Below are 20,031 nucleotides of genomic sequence, written 5' to 3'. Positions count from 1 at the left end.
CTATTTACCATAGATTCTGTTGTCATGGTTGGCAGTTTTCTAACTACAAGATTTTTCAAACAAGTTTCTTACCTCCTTCTTTGGAGCAAAGGTTGATCAAACTGTGAACTGTATCCATCAACTCGAGCTGCTGCTTCTGTAAGACACTGTTGTTATTTGTTGCCTTAGTTAATTGCTTCTCCAGCTCTTGTATAATTGAGGTTTGTCGGTAGACTAATTCTTGAAGGTTTTCTTTCTCCTCCTTTAAAGCGCCCAATTCCTCCTTGTGTCTTTCTTCCATTTCTAGTATTTTATGTTCCAATAAGCTACAAAAAAACACAGAGAGAACTCATGCAATGTATGCAATATACCAGATGATCATGGGATTGGGAGTCATGTAAAATATCGTGATGAGAGAATGTCCACCCTCATGCTCTGACATATATGACTGTAAGTTATGGAGTGGGAACAATAGATGAACTAAAACTCATTATACATGTTTTGCAGTGGCATTTCAATCAGATTTAGGGACCTCACGTTTAGGTCTTGCTACAGAGTTTTTATAGTTTATGTCATCAACAAAAACAACTACATAGAGAGATCGTTTCGGGTCCACAACCCTAAGCCTTGTTTCTTCATAGACCCTCCATCTCATAACAAATGTGAGATGCACTGGGAAAGTGTATAGGTCCATAGCTGCCAAGGTTTCAGATCGCCATGTGTGACATTTTCATAATTTTGGTCTATTTAGGAGTGACATTTCAACAACTATGAGTGACACTTTCTCACGAGCAAAATCAAGCAATAAAGACGGGGGACACATAACAAATATCAGAAATTACACGAATTTGAGCAATGATAAGGCCAAATACGTTTTTAAAACTGCTGCAAAGCACCAGCATTCAAATGGCAGTAACAGCTACTTGTGTGGCAAGGTCAGGAGGTCGAAGACAGGCATCATGATCAGTGTTCCTGCAATTTTACTCAGCCAGCGCCGGGCGGGCGGCAGCAGCAATTACTGGGGCCTGGTTTGTCAGAAAAAGTTATCAGAATGTTCAAATTAACAGTTTAGTAGGCATGGGTAAATAGAGAAGCAGTACCTGAGTTGTTAGCGCTACAGAGGGCCCCCAAAAATTGATCTGCTCAACTGATTTCATCAGCCAGTTCAGAGTCCCAGCAAACTGTTGCTTTCGTTTTGCAGTTAAGTCGTTATTTATATGACAGCTCCAGGCGGTGTTCGAGCTGTCATTTGCCTCCACCTACCCGACCAAATAGAAGGTCCCATTTTTACAACTCATCATGGCCGTCTGACAATGGAGTTTTAAAAAATGTAGAACACTCCATTACAAGATGTCTACCCTGTATGCCTGTGCATGTATATGTATGTATTCAAGCCATCCTGTAATGGAGATTTTTTAATGATAATTTGAAATCTCACTACAATATAATCACTCTATTTAGGTGTGCATGCAAGGCACCCATTTCCGGAATGGATTGGGTTTGACAAACGATGAGCAAACAAGCAACAGAAAGTGTGTGCTAGTAGGGTAGATGGGGCACTCAGGACCACATGCTGTTTAGGTGGCTGAGCCTGGCACAAAGAGACCGTGAGAGGAAAGCAACACAGTGAAAATGAAATGCCATGGCTTGAAGTACAGGCTTCCCGGCAAAGGGCAACTTAAAAAATATGAATTGCCAAAGCCAACTACTCTGGCTTAGCGAGCTAACACATGCACACAGTATTTGTTCTTGCCTGTAACTGCATGTTATCTCATAAAATCCATACATCTCGGCAGATGTGCTTGTGGTAATAGGGGTGCTGGTAACAGAAAGTTAGCAGGGGTAATGTTGGTAATAATTAGGGTAATGGTGGTAGCATTGATAGCGTTAATAATGCTGGTAGTGGTAATGTTGATATTGGGAATGGTAATGGTAATGCTGGTGGTAACCTTGGTGGGGTAATGGTAGTAGTGGTACAAGTGGTAGTGGTAACTGTGGTGATAATGGTAGTGGTGATAACATTACTAATCATTGTGATGATGGCAATAGTAGTGGTGCTTGTGTGGGTTCTGGTAATAGTGGTGATGATATTAACTGGTGGTGGTAATGATGTTAGTGCTGGTAACATTTGTGGTAATGATGATGATGATGCTGTAGCGGCTTTAATGGTGGTTGCAATGGTGCCCTAGTAGTGTTGGTTGTAATATTCATAGTGTTGATGGTAATACTGTTGGCAGTAATGCTGATAGTGGGAACGGTGGTGGCACTGCAGGGCTGGTAATGGCAGTAGTGGTAATGGGGTAACAGTGGTGATGGTAATAGTAGTGGTAATGGTGGTGGTAATAGTATTGATGCAATTTGTGATAATAATAATGGAAGCAGTAGTAGTAACGGTGGTGGTTGTAACAGTGATGGTAATAGTGGTGGTGATGATGGTGCTGGTGATAGTGATGGTACTGGTTGTAATAATCGGTGGCTGTGGTCATTATGGTAATGGTGGTAATGATGGTGGTTGTGGTAATGATGGCACTGATGTTTGTAAATGTCTTGGTGGTAATAATCGTTGTGGTAATACTGTAAATGGTGATAATGGTAATGATTGTGGTAAAGTAATGATGTTTCTGGAAGTGTTGGTTGTGTTCATAGTGATGGCAATAGCAGTTATGCGGTGCCAATAATTATGGCAATGGCTTTGTTGTACTAGGTAACTGTGGTAACAGTGGTGCTAACAACATTCGGGATTGTAATAGTGCAGATTATATAATGCTAGTGCTGAAGGTGGTGGTATTGGTGGTAGTAACTATGGGAATTAGAGTGATAGTCATTGTGGTGTAATAATTATGGTAGTGGTAATTGTGTTGTCAGTGGTACGGGTAGTGGAGGTAATGGTAATGATGGTGGATGTCATGGTGTTGGTAAAGGTGGTTTTGGTAATGGTGGTTGTAATGACTGTAGTGGTCGTATTGGTAATTATAGTACAAAACTAGATAATTTTTGGTTGTCGTGTTCCTGGTAAGAACAGAGTTTGTAATGGTGGTGGTATAAATGGTGGTGGTGGTGGTAGGGGTGATTATTGTCTTGGTGTTAACAGTGGTAGTAGGAGTGATAATGTGAGGTAATGATTATGGAATTGTTGAAAATGGCAATGGTGGCATTGGCAGTAATGCTGGGGGTAATATAATGGTGGTGGTAATGTACTGGTGATAATGGTTGTAGTGGTAATGTAAATATTGTACAACATTGGTCGTGGAGTTGGTGGTAGTGGTGATAAAGGAGAAATCTTAGTAATGATGGTAGTAGCAAAGTGATGGTTGAATTGGTGATTATGGTGGTGATATTGGTAGTTGTAGTATTGCGGTTCTGGTACCAATGGTGGTGGCGGCAATGGTAGCAGTGGTAATGCAGGCAAATTTGATCATACTAGCCAATATATGGTGCAGTGAGCAAATAGTCAGGTCAATGCAAGGACGGCTCAGGTGAAGTAGGTTTTTTTCCCAATAAATATTTGATAGACACATTCCAACACACATTACAAGGTTGAGACATGAGAAGCAATATACAAATTTACACTATATCCAAGTAAGTATGGATATGTCATTTTAATTTACTGTACAATTCCATAGTATTATATGTATATTAAGTCCATCACTTCATAAACATTGTAAAGACATTTTCACAGTTGTTATGAAAATGAATTTCAAATAATGTTGACATGAAATTTAGCCAGTCACAGACAACAGCCATCACATTTTGATTTACAAGGCTAAATCAAACTATGATTGGGGAGTTGATACAAATTAAAGGTCTAATGCCCTCCATAGTCAGGCCAGTTGGAGACCACCAGGAAAGGGAAGACGGCAGGGAGGAAGAGGTGGTAAGGGAGACCCAATCACAGAAGGAGGAGCCCAGAGTATTCATATCTTGTCACCTGATGATTGTAAAAAGGTGGGGGGAAAGGAGGAGCTCCAAGCAGTATATCCCGCGGCCAAAGAGGTGGGAGAACATCGCTAGTAAATGCCAAACCTAACACGAGTTTGTAGGAAAGAATGTGCCCCCAGTACCAAAAAAGCAAAACATCCCTGAAAAAAGAATACCTACCAGTAACCGAAACCAAACAGAGGGAGCAGGAAAAAGAAAAGGGAAATTCTAAGTGTAGTAAAGTTAACTCTAGGAAAACCCTGGGGGAGGAAAATGTGGGGGTGAGGAAAGAAGAATGTAAAAGAATACACAGGTAGGACCCAGTAGTCTTAGCAGTAGTAGGGGCCTTAGGAAGTGAGGCAAGGATGATGAATTCTATGGAAGAAGGGGGGATGTTCTAGTGGGAAGTCCACCGGGAGTATGGTTAGAACATTATCAGGAACTGTGGATTTTCCTTGAGCCAACAGCGCAGGGTCAAGGTGGGAAAAAAGCTAGGAAACTAAACCCTCTAAATCATTCCCAACTCCTTTTTTCCTTAACTAAATGTTTAAGACTATGTTATATTGGTTCAGAGGACCTTAGAGAAGAAGGGTTTATGGCAAACAATAACCAAGGTCGTCCTTTACTCAGCATTAGTAAAAGCAGCATTAGAAACGCAGAACATGAGCTGCATATGGAGGGTATTAGATTAGTAAAAAGGGAGGAAATGCTGAATAAAAAGCAGGGAAAGTCATTCCTCATGAACCATGCCGGGTTGGGAGTACGACAGATTGATTACTTCCTGCTGGGATAACAAGGAAGCACTTGAAATTACTATAGTGACAAAGGAATTAGAGAGAGGTGGTGAAGAAGTTTTGTTAGTTGGGAATAGATATAGAGCCCTGGCACCCCTAGAGAATGAAGAAAATGGGTGCTTGAGTGAGATCGACTAGGAACAAGGGTCATCGCACAGCCTGTCTATACTATCTTGGAATATAAGTGGGTAAAGAAAGTTTTAACAAGTTCATTGAGACCAATGACATTGTGTGCTTGCAAAAGATTTGGCTGTGCAACGAAACGCTAGTTATTGAAGGGTTTGCCCAATACTCGAAAGTAGCGAGGAAGAATCTTCTTGGCAGACCCTCAGGAGGACAATTGACGCCGATCTCTAAAAAAAATTGCCAGGAAAGTAGAACCCTTGAAACTAAATGTAAATGGGCGCTAGATTGTAGAGTGCTGCTACTGAATGTTTTGAACGTATATGTATTATTAATGTGTATATTCAGAAGGGGAAGATGGATGAATACAAGTTGGAACTGGGAAATTTAAAAAAGGACATGGAGACCGTATGTGATACCTATCAGAATGATGTGTTCTTGGTGTTGGGTGACTTTAACCATACATTAGACCCCCGTAGAATAGACCCTTGGTGTAAGGAACTGTTGTTAAGCGCCTATAATATAGAGCCGGTGATATTTCCTAGTGGAGATATATCGTCACATGATTTAGGTTTTGGACAATTGTTAGGATCCATGGGTCTGCTATGTGTAAATGGAAGAATGGATGCTGATTATTATTATTATTATTATTATTATTCTGAGTTTTGTATAGCGCCTGGTTACCAAATAGGCATCCCAGCGCTCGCCAGATAATAACACTACCAAAGAATAATGCAGGGTTTAAGCAGAAAACAGAAACGTCTTTAAAAGTTTGCGGAACCGGAGAAGACTAGCTTCCGAACGAAGTTGTAGGGGCAGTGAATTCCACAAAGTTGGCTGTCTAGGCGCACATTTACGATAGGCCAGCAACCTTGCCCTATAGATTACATGTTTACACATGCCTGGAGATTTGAGTTCAATCAATCAATCAATCAGAGTACTTGTATAGCGTGCTACTTACCCGTAGGGGGCTCAAGGCTCTGAGGGGAGGGGGTGCCGCTACTGCCCGAAGAGCCAGGTCTTGAGGAGTCTTCTGAAGGCGAGTAGGTCTTGGGTCTGCCGTAGGTGGGTAGGGAGGGTGTTCCAGGTCTTGCCGGTGAGGTAGGAGACAGATCTGCCACCGGAGGTTGTTCCTTGGATGCGGGGAAAAGCGGCGAGGGCGAGGCTGGAGGAGCGGAGCTGGCGGGTGGGGGTGTAGGAGCTGAGTCTGCTGTTCAGGTAGGCTGGTCCAGCGTTGTGGAGTGCTTTGTGTGCGTGGGTGAGGAGCTTGAAGGTGATCCTCTTGTCGACGGGGAGCCAGTGTAGGTCTCTCAGGTGGGGGGTGATGTGGCTACGGCGGGGGACGTTGACGATCAGTCAGGTGGAGGCGTTTTGGATGCGTTGTAGTCGTCGTAGGTGTTTGGCTGGGATTGCTGTGTAGAGTGCGTTGCCGTAGTCCAGTCTGCTGCTGACGAGGGCCTGTGTCACCTTTCTTCTTGTTTTGGTCGGGATCCACTTGTAGATACTGCGGAGCATGCGGTGGGTGTTGTAGCAGGAGGAGGAGACGGCGTTGACCTGTTTAGACATGGAGAGGGAGGAGTCGAGGATGAATCCTAGGTTGCATGCATGGTTGGTTGGTGTCGGTGCTGTTCCCAGTGTGGTCCGCCACCAGGAGTCATCCCAGGTTGAGGGGGTGGGTCCGAGGATGAGTTAATTAAGCATTTCGAGGTGGTAAGAGTGGTAGGTAGTAATCACCTCCCTCTGAAGACAAAACTTTATGCCAATAGGGGAAATCAGAGGGCGACAGTACTTCATGTACATGTGGACTTCCCAAAGCGGCATACAACCTGTATATCAGAGGAGCACATTATAAAAATTAAGTGTTGTCCAGCAGACTCTCTCATTAGAAAAAATCCCAATTGACGATGACAATGCCTGGTATGAAATTACAATAAGAAAACTGGTGGAATGCCTAGTGGTAAAAATTAAATGCAGTAAACCCAGGGCAGCCAGTAATTATAGATGCCATATTAAAGATCGTCCATGGTTTGATGGGGAATGTCGTCAAGTAAAAGCACGCATTAGACAAAAAGAAAGATGACTTAGAGTAAGGTACAATGCTGAATTGTTATCTACCCTCCAGAATCTAAGGATAACATATAAAACGATTATCAGGAATAAAAAAGATCCTATAAAGATAGTTGTTGGGCAAGCATGCTAGCCATAATTGAGTCCAAGGCATGAAGGGTTTCTGGGAGTTGGTCCAAGAAAGCTCCTGTAAAATATTAGGGTCTCTGCACTGTTCGGTACCCGAAGATAACTGGGTGGGTTACTTGGGGGAAATCCATGGGAAATGGACAATGTTAGAGAAAGCAAGTACATTAGTATGGACAGGGGTAAGAGAGGAGTTAAAGGAACACTTTACCTCCAGCCATATTAGGATAATAATATTTAGTATAAACCTCACCCGGGCCGCTGGTCCGGATAATCGCTGGCAGTAATCATAAAAAAAAGGCCTGAGTGGTGGTCAGAGTTTTTTGCTACAATGTTTTAGGGGATCCTTAATACAGGTATTGTGCCAGGAAACTGGAGAGGAGCTATTGTAAGTTCAATACATAAAAAAGGATATGTAAATGCCACTAAGAACTTTAGATTAATAAATCTCCTTGATAGTGGGGAAAAAGTATTCGCTAAAGTAATCTTGGGAGTACTTAAGGACTGGGCAGAAATAAATCAGATTGTGCCCCTGGAACAGGGGGCATTTAAAGAGGGACACTCAATGGTCAACCACTGTTTTGCACTCTGGTCCATTGCATGGAAGTCGATTGAGCAGAGGGGTAGTCTGTTTTTCTGCTTCGTGGACTTCCGTGCAGCATTTGATCTGGTGGACCACAAGCAGCTGTGGGAAACTTTGATTGGGTACAGCATCCCAAGAGACGTGCTAGGGCTGAAACAAGCACTTCATAGCGATAACTGGGCCCAGATAATCTTAGATGGAGAGGGGAGCTTATCTCAGAAAATCTAGATTGGCAATGGGCTGAGGCAAGGGTGCGTATTGGTCCCCTTGCTATTTTCCTTGTTTATTAAAGACTTGCCTTCAATTCTAGGCAGTGTAAGTGGGGCAAGCCCAAAGCAAGACGGGAAACATATCTCATGTCTACTTTATGCAGACGATCTTGTAATTATGGATCAAACGGAGATTGTCCTACAAAAGAAGCTAAATAGGTTCAATGAATACTGTCAATTTAAAACACTTGTTGTCAATATGGATAAGGCAAAAATCTTATGTTTTGGTCAAAGGAAAATAGGGTTTACTTGGTTTCTGGGCACCGTGAAGTTGGAAAAGGTAGCAGAATCTAGGTATCTGGGGATGTGGTTCGAGAGAAACCTGCAATGGCATATGCATCTCGACGCACTAAAGCGGAGGGCATTGGCATCGGTCAAGGGTTTAAAAAGATTTAACTGTGCTTATGGCGAAATGTCCGATAGATCAGTCCTAAAAGCGTACTCAGCAATGGCACCACCTCAATTTTTATATGGTGCAGCATTGCTTTATCTGAGCAAAAAACGGATGGGAGGAGGGAAACATTTTGAAAAATCTATTCTCATTGCCCAAATCGTCAATGGTCCAGGCAGTGAGACTTGAAGTGGAAACCACCTTATGGGGCATAACAGTTTGCATGGCCCTGTTACATTTCTGGCAGCGCCTGGGAATGGAAGAAGATTATAAAATCTCACAATGGTGCAGAAACAAGATTGTAAAGAGTGAGCTAAGGCTTCCATCACCAAAGCGCGTCACATGATAAAGATTATGCTATCCCCCAGACCCTCCAAATTAAGATCGACAAGAGGGTACTTAGGGTACTGGGGAAAGAAATCTCTCGAGCACAGGACCAAGTTTACCTCTTGAAGAAAATCTCTGTGCACTTCATGGCTTCGGTGTGGCAAAATGATCAACATTTCCCTTACATTGACAGGCTATCTAGCAGTCGGTTAAGGAGAGAAGTGCTAAGGTTAAGAATTGGGGTAAACCCATGTTATGCAAATAACAGGGTCAAAAGAACTATGATAGATAGTAAGGGAAAATGCACACGCACTTTATGAACAACATGTGATATCCTACATATACTTTTGGATTGCCAGATGGTTTTAGAGATACAAAGAGAGCTTTTATGTACGATTTTTAAAACGTATGATATTAAAAACAGGGCTCAAGCAGTAACCTTGTAACAGAAATTATTGATCTAGACATTGCTTGTCCCATGGGGAAGTTGATACAAAAAGTTAAAAAAATCATCAAATGTGTTAAGAACTGAGATGCCTATTTTATAGTTTTATGTGGCTCCTGTGTTAGGAAATATTGAAAGGAATGCGGAATTTAATATATGAAGTTTTATGAGGTTAAATAACAAATTGTGATTATAGAAATGTTTTGTGTTTTTTCTAAAATGTCTGAGGAGCATTGGTCTAAATAGATTTGTTTAGAATATTGAATTATTGCCTTCGGCATAGTATATAATTTGCACATGTACCCTACTGAGCCTTTTAGATTTGGATTTTGCGACAGTATTGAATTATAGGGCTGGATGTCATTTTACCTTTTTATTCTCTCATCCCAATGAATTGTATGTTGTTTTCCTTGTATACTTTTATGGTCGTAAAAGACTGAATAAAGTTATTCTGACTGACTGACTTAGAGAAAAGAAGAGCCAAAATAAAATGAAGAATCAAGAACAATAAAGAACACATCATACAGCTCATCTATTGCATTATAAAACCAATTGCAAAATTAACATATTTCATCAGAAATACATCCTAATATACAACAGTGTTTTTCTCTGTTATATACATGGCAACTAATCTTGAACGGACAAAAGTAAATTGTGTAACAACTACTTTAATGAATTGCTGAACTCTTAATAAAGAGAGACGAGTCTACTCATCAATTATCTTCTGTATTCATCAGTCCTCATGTTAAATTATGCTAAAATCATCTGTTACACATACTGTCACCAGTGGTCCCTAATCCCATGTCTATGCAGAGAGCCAAATAAAAGACCTTTGATTAGAAACCTCAGATCTTAAAATGGCAGGAAGTGTATTATATAGTCTTGCTGCTCAATACGTAAACGATTGACCACCCACTCTTACTTTCTTGATTCTTCAAACAGTAAGATAGCTCAAAAAAGAAGATCAAGGTTCTTCTGACACTACTTCTTTGAAGAAAATTGCTGTTGAAGTCAAGGAAATAATTATACAAGAAATTGTGAATGACACAATAGATTGTAATATGCACACATTGTTGAATAGTAAACCAATGTCATTTTTGAAGCAAAGGCTTGCAACGAGCTCCCGTTGGGAATGTAAGAATCAGACAAGCCATTGTGTTCAGGGTGGACTGGAGCTTATGCATGTGCTAGTTGGAGGTTTCAGTTACAAGGAAATGGCACACCAGAGTTCTATTCAATACATTCTGTTTATGTTTTTAGCAGTGAACGCTGCTCATACAGCAGAAACACATATTCAGCTTCATATTATTCACAAGACATTTTCTGCTCAAACCAGTTTCTCGTGAACAAACATCACACAAACAGTTTAAGGGGTAAAAACGAAAATGATGTGAAATATGCAAAGTGAAATAATCTGGATTTTCACAAAGTTACACTTGTGCAAAAAACAACTATTCAGGGCAATTACTGATGTCCTGGATCAATTTAACATGAAGCAAGGATGTTAGGAAGCTGGTTCTCAAGCATACGTTGTTTGTGTTACTATTATTTTCGTTTTGTTTTTCTTCCATAGAGAAGTAAAAAAAATGTGCATACACTTAAAAAATGTATCACTTTTTTTCAATAAACTATTAAATATGAGAATGTGCCACTTTCCAAAATAGGATTAGTTTAGGAAATAGTTTTGACAGAGCCCAACTAGACACCAATTTCTCTATTTAGCAAAAAGTATTCGCATAAAGGTTCTCAAACTTTCTTCACTTTCTGAATGAGGAGTCTGTTTGTAGCTTTTCATGTATTTGCTCTCATCATACACAATCTTTTTCTGGGCATGAAGACAGTGGGTGCATTCACGTTTATCCTATGTTCCTTCAGGGCTGTGACAATTCCAAAATACATTTTTCTATATCCATGAACAATACTAAAGGACTATGCTTTCTAAGATTTGATTCTAGCGACTAGCAATGGCATTAACCAATACTCTCCCTGACCTTACACACCAGTGAGGAGGTGAGTGCAAATCAATGGCGTTATAGTACTTCTTCCACAGGCTTTAGTGTGTGTGAGATCATGTAAGACTGCAAAGCAACCCTAGTGTATTCCCCAATAAGATTAACTATTCAGTTCAAAGTATACCCTATTCAAATTACTGTGCATATCTAACCATTAAATCTAGTCCAGACCCTTACAGATGAGGAACACATTGTGCCGAACTTTCAGCAATGCCATGGTGAGTGAGTTAATATGTGTCAGAGTGCAGATGCTATTGAGCGGTCTCCGAACATATTTTTTTAATTCAGTATTTACAAATCCCACACAAGAAGAAGTTTTATGATGAGGACATGGATGAACGGAAGTTGTATACAGGTGATGTAATCCCCTCAAGTACAAATTATCTGTCATCAAGTAGCGCAATTGTAAAATGATAATGAAACCAAAAGCATATCATGCTAGTTCATATTGTGTAAATTTACTTCTCAAAATGTGTATTTCTTTCCAGTTTGTGATTAAATGTACATTCTGTGCAAACTAAATTGACATGGTCACTGACTGAGTCAAAAGTGTGCATTTTCAATGGAGAGTGTATGCATCATAACCCAAAAAAGACTAGCTGAACATTCTAAAGTTGTCGCTGGTAGCATCATACAGGGGTGCAGTGCAATATGGCTAGTGAGAATACAATCTAATGGCAAAGAGGTAGAACCATGCAACACATATAAAACATTAGCAAACACAAACAAATGACAAAGATTAGGAAACGTATATTACAGAACAGAAATCAAAAAAAGAAAAATAATATATGTGTATTTTAGATAATTATACCAAAGGAATTCTTTTGCTGGTCATTACATTTCTTTTTATTATTAAAATTGGCACAGGTTTCAATGGGGTGAGGATTATGGTAAATATTAAAGTTAGACTAAAGGCAATGGTTAGGGTGAGTGTAAAGGAGTTGCAGTTAAAAAGGCATAATTTCTTGATCTTTTATCAAAGTCCCATCCACAAAAAGGTCAGAAGAGGTTTGTCACACTCAACAAAAGTGAGAAAACGTTCCTATTTTTTTGTAATATACTGGTACCTACTTATGCCAGTGTTTCTGTCCTGATCCAAATATTGGTTTTGGGATATCCCAATTTGCACTTTTTTAAACAGTGATTTGCTCTGTGATTCCAGCCAACAAATACAAGTGAGACCTATATAATGTATCTCTTGCATGTCACTGTGTTGTACTCTTAATGGATCAACACTCTACTAGCTCAATTGACATGTGGTATCTCTCAACTACTAGATAAATATAGCTCATTTTTCAGACATACGCTGATTAGAGCCACATCAATACTCAGTTGGAAAATTACTTAGAGAGCCAATAAACGTCAACCGGTGTCCAGGCAACTTACAACTTTGGATGACATAAAGCTTCCTTGTTTAACCAGAGCAAAACTGAAATCCTTACCGTTGAAGGGTAGGAGGTTTTCTTTCTTTCATGGGACTGGCCTCCTAGTCTATGTCTTGCATTATCCATTGTCTAGTAATTTGAAACAATGAGGATACTCTTCAATCAATTAAACCCTCCCAATTGCCCTTCAAATTAATGGCATGGTAAACATTGTCAAGTTGCAACTCCCCAGGCATAAAAAGTAGTCTCTCTTCCCCAAAAACATTGCAGCCTGATCCAACAAGAAAAATTCTCATGGTGTAAGTAGGCTTCTGTTTTATCAGACAACAAGAGTGTAACTGAAGCTATAATGGCTTGACCATGTCAGACCAGAATTGAAATCACTCCAATCAACTCCTAGCAGAGCTCCAATCACTCCTAATGGAATCCAGGGTACCATTTGCAATACCTTGCTTTTAGATTATGACCTATTGGAACAAAGATCTGTATAGAAAACATTGTTGGCTCCTAAATGATATCCCTGCCAGAAACATTTGATTAGCATCCTTACGTGTGATCCCTCAAGTCCCCTTCAATTTACAGAAGCATAGCGATCCTTATTTTGGAGTGTGGGCCCTTAAATTGAGAATGTTCTTGAACCATACCTCTAAGACCGGCCAAACTACTTATAATTCAGGAAAAATCTTACAACCAAATTATTTTATATAAAGACCTGTCTTGAGGTGCGTGTGCCTGGAGTATGTCAGTCTAACCTCAGCCTGCTGGACACCAGACTAAAAGGCTGCAATTTGTTTCCACTTAATTGCGTGACCCATTATGTTTTTGTATACATCAGTGCTTCGAAGGTGACATTTAGAGCCTTACAGTACAATGAAATACATATATATATGGCTAGCTTTAAGATAAGGGTTAGCATTAGAATACGCTTTAGGTTTAGTGTCAAATTAAAGGATTAGGCAGTTTGTCAATGTGGCATCCATCCCCATTGTTTCTGATTGATAGTTAATGCACTGCTAAATGGAGTTTTCATCATAAAGGGTTAATCAATGAGGATTTTTCATTATTTTATTCTTAATGTTTGCATTTTTACGTTTTCACATAATTGTCAATTCAGAAAAACACATATGTTGTGTTAAAATGCAGTTAATACACTATTTCATGAGTGTCCAACAATGACCCAGTAAAGCCTGATTCTAGCTGGATTTCAAGATATTTATATAATACAAATGTGCATATAGCTCACATAAATAGCATGTGTCTACATAGTGAGTTGCAATTCTGAAAATCTGACATTTATCGGACCCTGCGTGGCCAAAGGTGGGATAAGATTTTTCAGGTTGTAGTGTGTAAATAATCTTCATGACAAAGATAGGTGGAAGAAGAGAAGGCACAGGGCTATTCATTTCAATTTACAACTGTCATGCTTAGTGCGGTCTGCCAAAACCATAGAATGAATGCAAGTAGAGTTAGCCTTCTGTTTAAGAGACTCCTCATGCCAAGACTTCTGTCTCTATTGAATGTCTTGTTCAGTGGTTTCATAGCGTCAGTTGACTTCATGTACACCGCCAGCGCAATCTATTCCATGACAACTTAAAATTAGTTGAATTTACCTGGGCAATGTTTCAGACAAATCAATGTCACATCCCATCAAATACTGGTTCTACGGTATATACCAGATACATTTATTTTGGGAGTTTCCGGCTGCAAAGGTCATCTTCAATTCGTGTTGTCATTAAAGTAAAAAGGAAAAAACAAACTAAATAATCAACCTCTGTTCGGACAGTTTTGAAGAGGTGCTCAACATTGAGCAATCGAAAGCACCAAAACATTACCTGTAATAACCAAGCTTTATTCACCTCTAGATGTCCCTTTGTAAGCTGCTTGTGCATCTCAGTGAGTGCTCACTGTTTTGCTACAATGTGCGTCTACTGACAAAACAACATAATATCACGACATACATAATCTTAAAACGTTTCTCAGCTGTCGTTTGATTTCTATAAATTGTGGCGCTAAGAACAAACAAACTCAAGAGTCAATTAAACGACATTGTTGTGTCTACTGCTAGGGTCATCTGGCTCCAATGTGCTTTTAGTTGGTCCAATTCAGCAGTTTTATGGCCCTGATGTTTAAAATATTTAAATGGTTTCCACATTCAAAAACACTACTTTTATAAGCAAATGGACAACTGGGTTGTAGTTGAACTAAATGCCATGCTTTAAATATTTCAAAGGGCCTCATTTATGAGGCCGTGCGTCACTTTTACGCTGCCGGTGCGTCACTTTTTGTGACTCACCAGCAGCGTAAAAAATGTGCCTTGTTGCACAATATTTACAAAGTGACGCATCTAGGTAGATGCATCACTTTGTAAACCCCTGCGCTACAATATACCTACGCCAGGTATAATGTATGCAGGGGGTGTTCTGACGCAAGAAACGGTCATAGAAGTGACGCAGTGAATCTATAAGATTTCAGTGCGCCACTTCTAGGAGGCAAATGCGCCAATTTCTTACGCCTGCCTCACAGCAGGCGTAAGACTGACGCAGGCCCTTTCACATGGGGCTTGCCCCATGTGAAAGGACACATTGCTGGAGTTGTGTCACTTTTGTGACACACTCCAGCAATGCGTCACTTTTGCGCCATACAGATACGTCAGAAATACTGACGTATCTGTAGTCATACTGTAAATATGACGCATCATTGGTGTTGCACTTTTGTGACGCACCAGCAGAGTAAAAAATGTGCCTTGTTGCACCATATTTACAAAGTGAGGCATCTAAGTAGATGCGTCACTTTGTGAACCCCTGCGCTACATTATACCTACGCCAGGTATAATGTATGCAGGGGGGTGTTCTGACGCAAAAAAAGGTCATAGAAGTGACGCAGTGAATCTATAAGATTTCAGTGCGCCACTTCTAGGAGGCAAATGCGTCGATTTCTTACGCCTGCCTCACAGCAGGCGTAAGACTGACGCAGGCCATTTCACATGGGGCTTGCCCCATGCTAAAGGACACATTGCTGGAGTTGTGTAACTTTTGTGACACACTCCAGCAATGCGTCACTTTTGCGCCAACCAGATACGTCAGAAATACTGACGTATCTGTAACTCCTTGCGCAATGATGCGTCATACTGTAAATATGACGCATCATTGGTGTTGCAAGGAGGGCGCAATGAAAAGTGACGCATCGCTGTTTTCACGCAGCGATGCGTCACTTTTCATAAATGAGGCCCTTTGAGACTAGAGACCCTAAAACCTGAGAATTATTTAGCATGAAGTGACGTTTTGACACAAGGTTTCCCTATACTTTTGAAAGAGAATATAATGCCAACCAATCGTTCAATTACGAATACAGAAAATACAGAAAAATCAAAAAAACCTTAACAAATTTTCACTACAGGACGACTCCGGGTCAGTAAATAAACACCCTCCTTCCCACGCTTGGGTGACCGCTCCTACTGTCCGCAACCAGTATGAGTCTCACTACTATTTCCAAATCCGACAGTGGTCTGCAAAACATTATGAAACTCTCTTCCTCGTTCTGCAGAGTGTTCTACTACTCAAAGCTAGATCCAAAGGTCCTCGTTATAGACCGGGAGGCAAAGGGAGGTATTACCATTACCCAAGGAGAGATATGTACCTTGTGTAGTAAATACCTCCCTTACTCGTTATTCAACTTCAAAATGAGGTCTGCCATGCAGAACCTTTTTTACCACACGGAATTCTGCAAGCTTTGCCTTTTTTGTGGACCTTCCCCACCGATATATTTGGACAGGCTTAACTTGCCAGAAACTATCATGGACAAATTGTGAGGGTGTAATAATTAATTATCACACAGCTCATAATGTTGATCCCTACACAAACCATTGATTGCAGAGGGATCTGAATTTAGCCCTTAATTTGTAACAAGGGCCACTGTCTATTTTCTATCCTATATAAAATCTATAATAAAATAAGATTTAATAGTTATAAAATATTAAAATATTTTGAAACATGAACGGTTAAAACTGAGGTTTTTACCCATTCTTTCTTTCATAGGTAATACAATTGCTTCAGTAATTTCCAACAATTATGTCAGATCGTGCTACTTGATTTAGTGTATAAGGGAGAGCGACAAAAGAGCTGAAACAGCAGGGAGTGATAGTACTTTTGCGTACAAGGTAAAGTGACAACAATCCACCTCCTCGAAAGGCAATCCTGCCACATCTGCTGCTTGTCGGAGCAATCCCTGTTACACACCTTAGTAGATGTCTGCTATTACTTTGTCATAAGAACAGCTCTAATTGAAACCGTTTGAGTGGATACATTTTGAAATACTTCTTTACCTGTTTTTGTCGTGGATTTTAAGGATTTCGTGCGTTTGTTGAATCAGCTGTTTTTCTAGCTTGTAGGTGGACAGCGAGTTCTCCAGCAACTGGATTTCAAGCCGTGATGTTTGATTAAGCACCTAAAATATAATCACAATTTTAACATTTTTCAATAGGAAGCAAGAAGGCACACATCATTTTTTCTTAATAATCTTAAAACATCCATACATTCTGAAAGAAAATTGCTACTATAACACACACCAGTGGGTTCATATATACTTGTGAGTTAGTGCTAACATAGATATCAATGTACTGATGCAAATTCCATTTAAACTCAGTTTAGCACTAACGCATATTAATGGGTTCATTTAGACCCATAAGTTTGCATTTGTGCAGGTACCATCAAGTTATACATGGTTGTAATTTCCCCTAAAACTGTGGCTAATGGGTAATAGCAAATGGTAAACAGAAGGAAGTGCAGTTGCACTGGTTCATAGGATGTTTATTTTTCATGTTTCGAGATAGGCACATGAGTGGGTGTCATGTGGAGGCGGAGCCTGGGAGGGGTGAGTTATGGCGGAAGGAAGGCACACTCACTTTCGCAGGTGCTTTGGACTGGTCCTGGCAGTGGATTTCTATACTGGATGATTGCCAGTACAGGCTGTCATCAAGCCAGCATTGGATGCTGCCAAGAAGCCTCCTGCAAACAAGATAGTTTGACAACATTACAAGTACTCCACAAGAAAGAAGGGCAACCAGTGACCATTCGGTAGGGAGATTGAGCCCAAGGCTCAAGCTTACTCTCACAGGTAATGTGGCTCTGTGCTCTTGGAGTCAGAATCACCAAATGCTTCCTGTAGCCCAAACCATATGAGCTGCTCCTCTGAAGTCAGGTGCCTCGCATTGCCAGCATTATACCATGATTAAGATGTGAAAGGACCGAGTAAAACACCCAGGAATAGTCTCTTGCCTTGTTCTTTCTGGGTGACATACGTTTGCATTGTGGATGCCCGTGTAGTAGCAGTTCTGTGTATTGGTGTGAGTGGGGGTCGGGGAGCAGGGAAAGCATGCACTAGTACTTTCTGTGCTGTGTGAGGGCAGATTTTAATTTTGATGGCTATGTGTTATCTGTTGTCTTTGTGTGTGAGGGAAAACCTACACTGCTGTTTCATTTGCTGAGTATGGTCTAAGGGTAAACGGACGCTTGCACCCTTTCCACTGGCACTCAGCACTGCCTACACTTCACCATGCATGGTCTCTCAGAACCCTGCTCTTCCTTCCCTTGTCACTCTTGACCTTTCTCACCTGCATCCTACATGGCACCATTCACACTGCTAATTCTTTAGCACAAACGTGGCACAAGTTTATGAGGCCTCACTCACATAACAGGCACAACATTCACAGCAGTAGTTTCCATTTCTATACCACAAAGAAAAGTTACAAGGCAAGTAACAGAAATGTATGATATCTCAGACACAAAAAAAGGCATAACGTGCAGCAGCAGTGTTTGTGTGAAATAAGCATCCAGTACCGATGCCACATCTGCAGTGTATGCATTATTTAAGATTACTGACATCTTCTGAGTATACAAAATCAAAACCAATTGGCATTCCCAATGCTTGTTAAGGGATATTAGTAGAAACATTCAAATGAAGAAATGGGTAAAACGCTTCCCAGTGGTGTAACGCAAAATCATGGGTCTCCCTGAAGAATGAGGGGCCCTTGTGTCTACCATTACTCACAGATATTCATTGAAGTTGGCCTGGATGGGGGCCCCCCTGAAGGAATTGGGGGCCGCAGAAGGAATTGGGGGTCCCTGAAGGGGCGGGGCCCCTGCACCGCAGGGGCTGCAAGGCCTTGTGTTATGGCTCTGGAGCAGGCGGGGTAAAAATAACGAGATCCTGACGATGAACAAGTAACCTGGGGCGGAGAACAGACCACAAACCAATGGAGTTAGAACACCAACGCTCAAAGTTTAATGGTAGGTTAGAGGACCCAGTAAATTGAAAGCAATGCAAAATAGGATTTTAACTAAAATAGAGCTGATAAGGCAAGATAAAACCACTATGGACTTAACACATGTGGACTACAGGGTGAATCATTTACAAAATTGATTAAAAGTACTGACCAGATTTACAATACAATGAAATTGAAATGAATAGTGCAGTGAAGTGACCAGCAACACAGAGTTACTTGCGAGTACCCGATGAAAAGAGATGTTCCCTATGCTCAAAGCACGAGTGCAGAGAAGAGGAAGAATAGACACGGCTGTTCCTGAGAAAATTGGCATGCAGGAATAGAGAGCAGTATCATAAATAGGCAAAAGTTGCATGAGCGTCACCAAGCTGGCAATTTTGTGAAGATATCTGTGCTTTCCAGGATCCTGCAGGAAATTACCAACAGGAACTCATCACATTTATCCTCGTTCCCTGATATCTTTGCAGAAATATATTTTAATTCTATTGCTGGAGCCTCTATACATTTACATGGTCAGGAATGGTTGAGGGATGTGGTGTGGGGCCCTCCCAAGGTGACGCCAGTGCATGATTGTCTTCCTCTTCTGGAGGAGGTCACTGTTTCTGCAGTTCCTAGGACCTGCGTTATAGCCAGAGCTCTTATAGTAGAGGTTGTTGTCATCTTGAATCTCCAATGCGAGATTGGGTGACCTTGAACATCAAGGGGCATAGGTACTTACATTTCACAAGATGCAGGGCATATCAGATAAGATATGGCACATTTCTGCTGACTCCTAGTGCTGGTGCACCGTGTGCTGCCGAGGAAGGATTGTTTTTGTGCTGGTAGGGATATCTCCTCATCATGCCTGCTTCAGGGAGGCATAGCTTTTTGGTGCAACCCTAGGTTTACTCATCTTAATAAATCTGGGATATTTCAAAATCTATAGGTGGATGCACAGGAAGGCCCATGCTCCATACATGGAACACATCCCCAAAGAAAAGTAACATTAGGCAGTGCTATGCGCTGCTTTGCCTTACTTTGCATTTATGAAACCATGCAAACTGGCTTTGCATGGCTTAGTAAATATCAAAAAGGTATTTTGTGTCAGACTGCACCATAAAAGTTTGCAACCTCAATGCAAAACCTTAGTAAATCTGCCACCAAATGTCTGAGAGCACAAAGCAAAATTAAAAGGAATTCAATGGATTTATAAGCAGATACAACCAGACTGTACAAAAGATTAACATTTCTAATATACACACTGATTAGCACTCAAAAGGGAAAAGGTGTTGTAGAGGCACAGTCTTCTTCACTGAACAGGTAACACTACATTGCACAGCCTATGATGCTTTA

At 40.8% G+C, this 20,031-nt stretch overlaps 1 protein-coding gene across 1 annotated transcript in view; it reads right to left on the bottom strand.

Annotated features, from left to right (window-relative positions):
* Nucleotides 1-20,031, bottom strand: part of ANGPT1 (angiopoietin 1) — a 1,261,453-nt gene that overhangs the window by 546,606 nt on the left and 694,816 nt on the right. The window contains exons 3-4 of the mRNA XM_078686885.1: nt 16,741-16,862; nt 73-305 (exon numbers count right to left, since the gene is read on the bottom strand). Coding sequence (XP_078543011.1) covers nt 73-305; nt 16,741-16,862 — 355 coding nt within the window. The remainder of the gene's footprint in view (nt 1-72; nt 306-16,740; nt 16,863-20,031) is intronic.

Source organism: Lissotriton helveticus, chromosome 4_1, assembly GCF_964261635.1.
Source record: "Lissotriton helveticus chromosome 4_1, aLisHel1.1, whole genome shotgun sequence".
In the NCBI taxonomy this organism is placed as follows: Eukaryota; Metazoa; Chordata; class Amphibia; order Caudata; family Salamandridae; genus Lissotriton; species Lissotriton helveticus.
The sequence above is the reverse complement of the archived record's forward strand: the minus strand, read 5'-3'. Positions and strand labels throughout refer to the sequence as shown.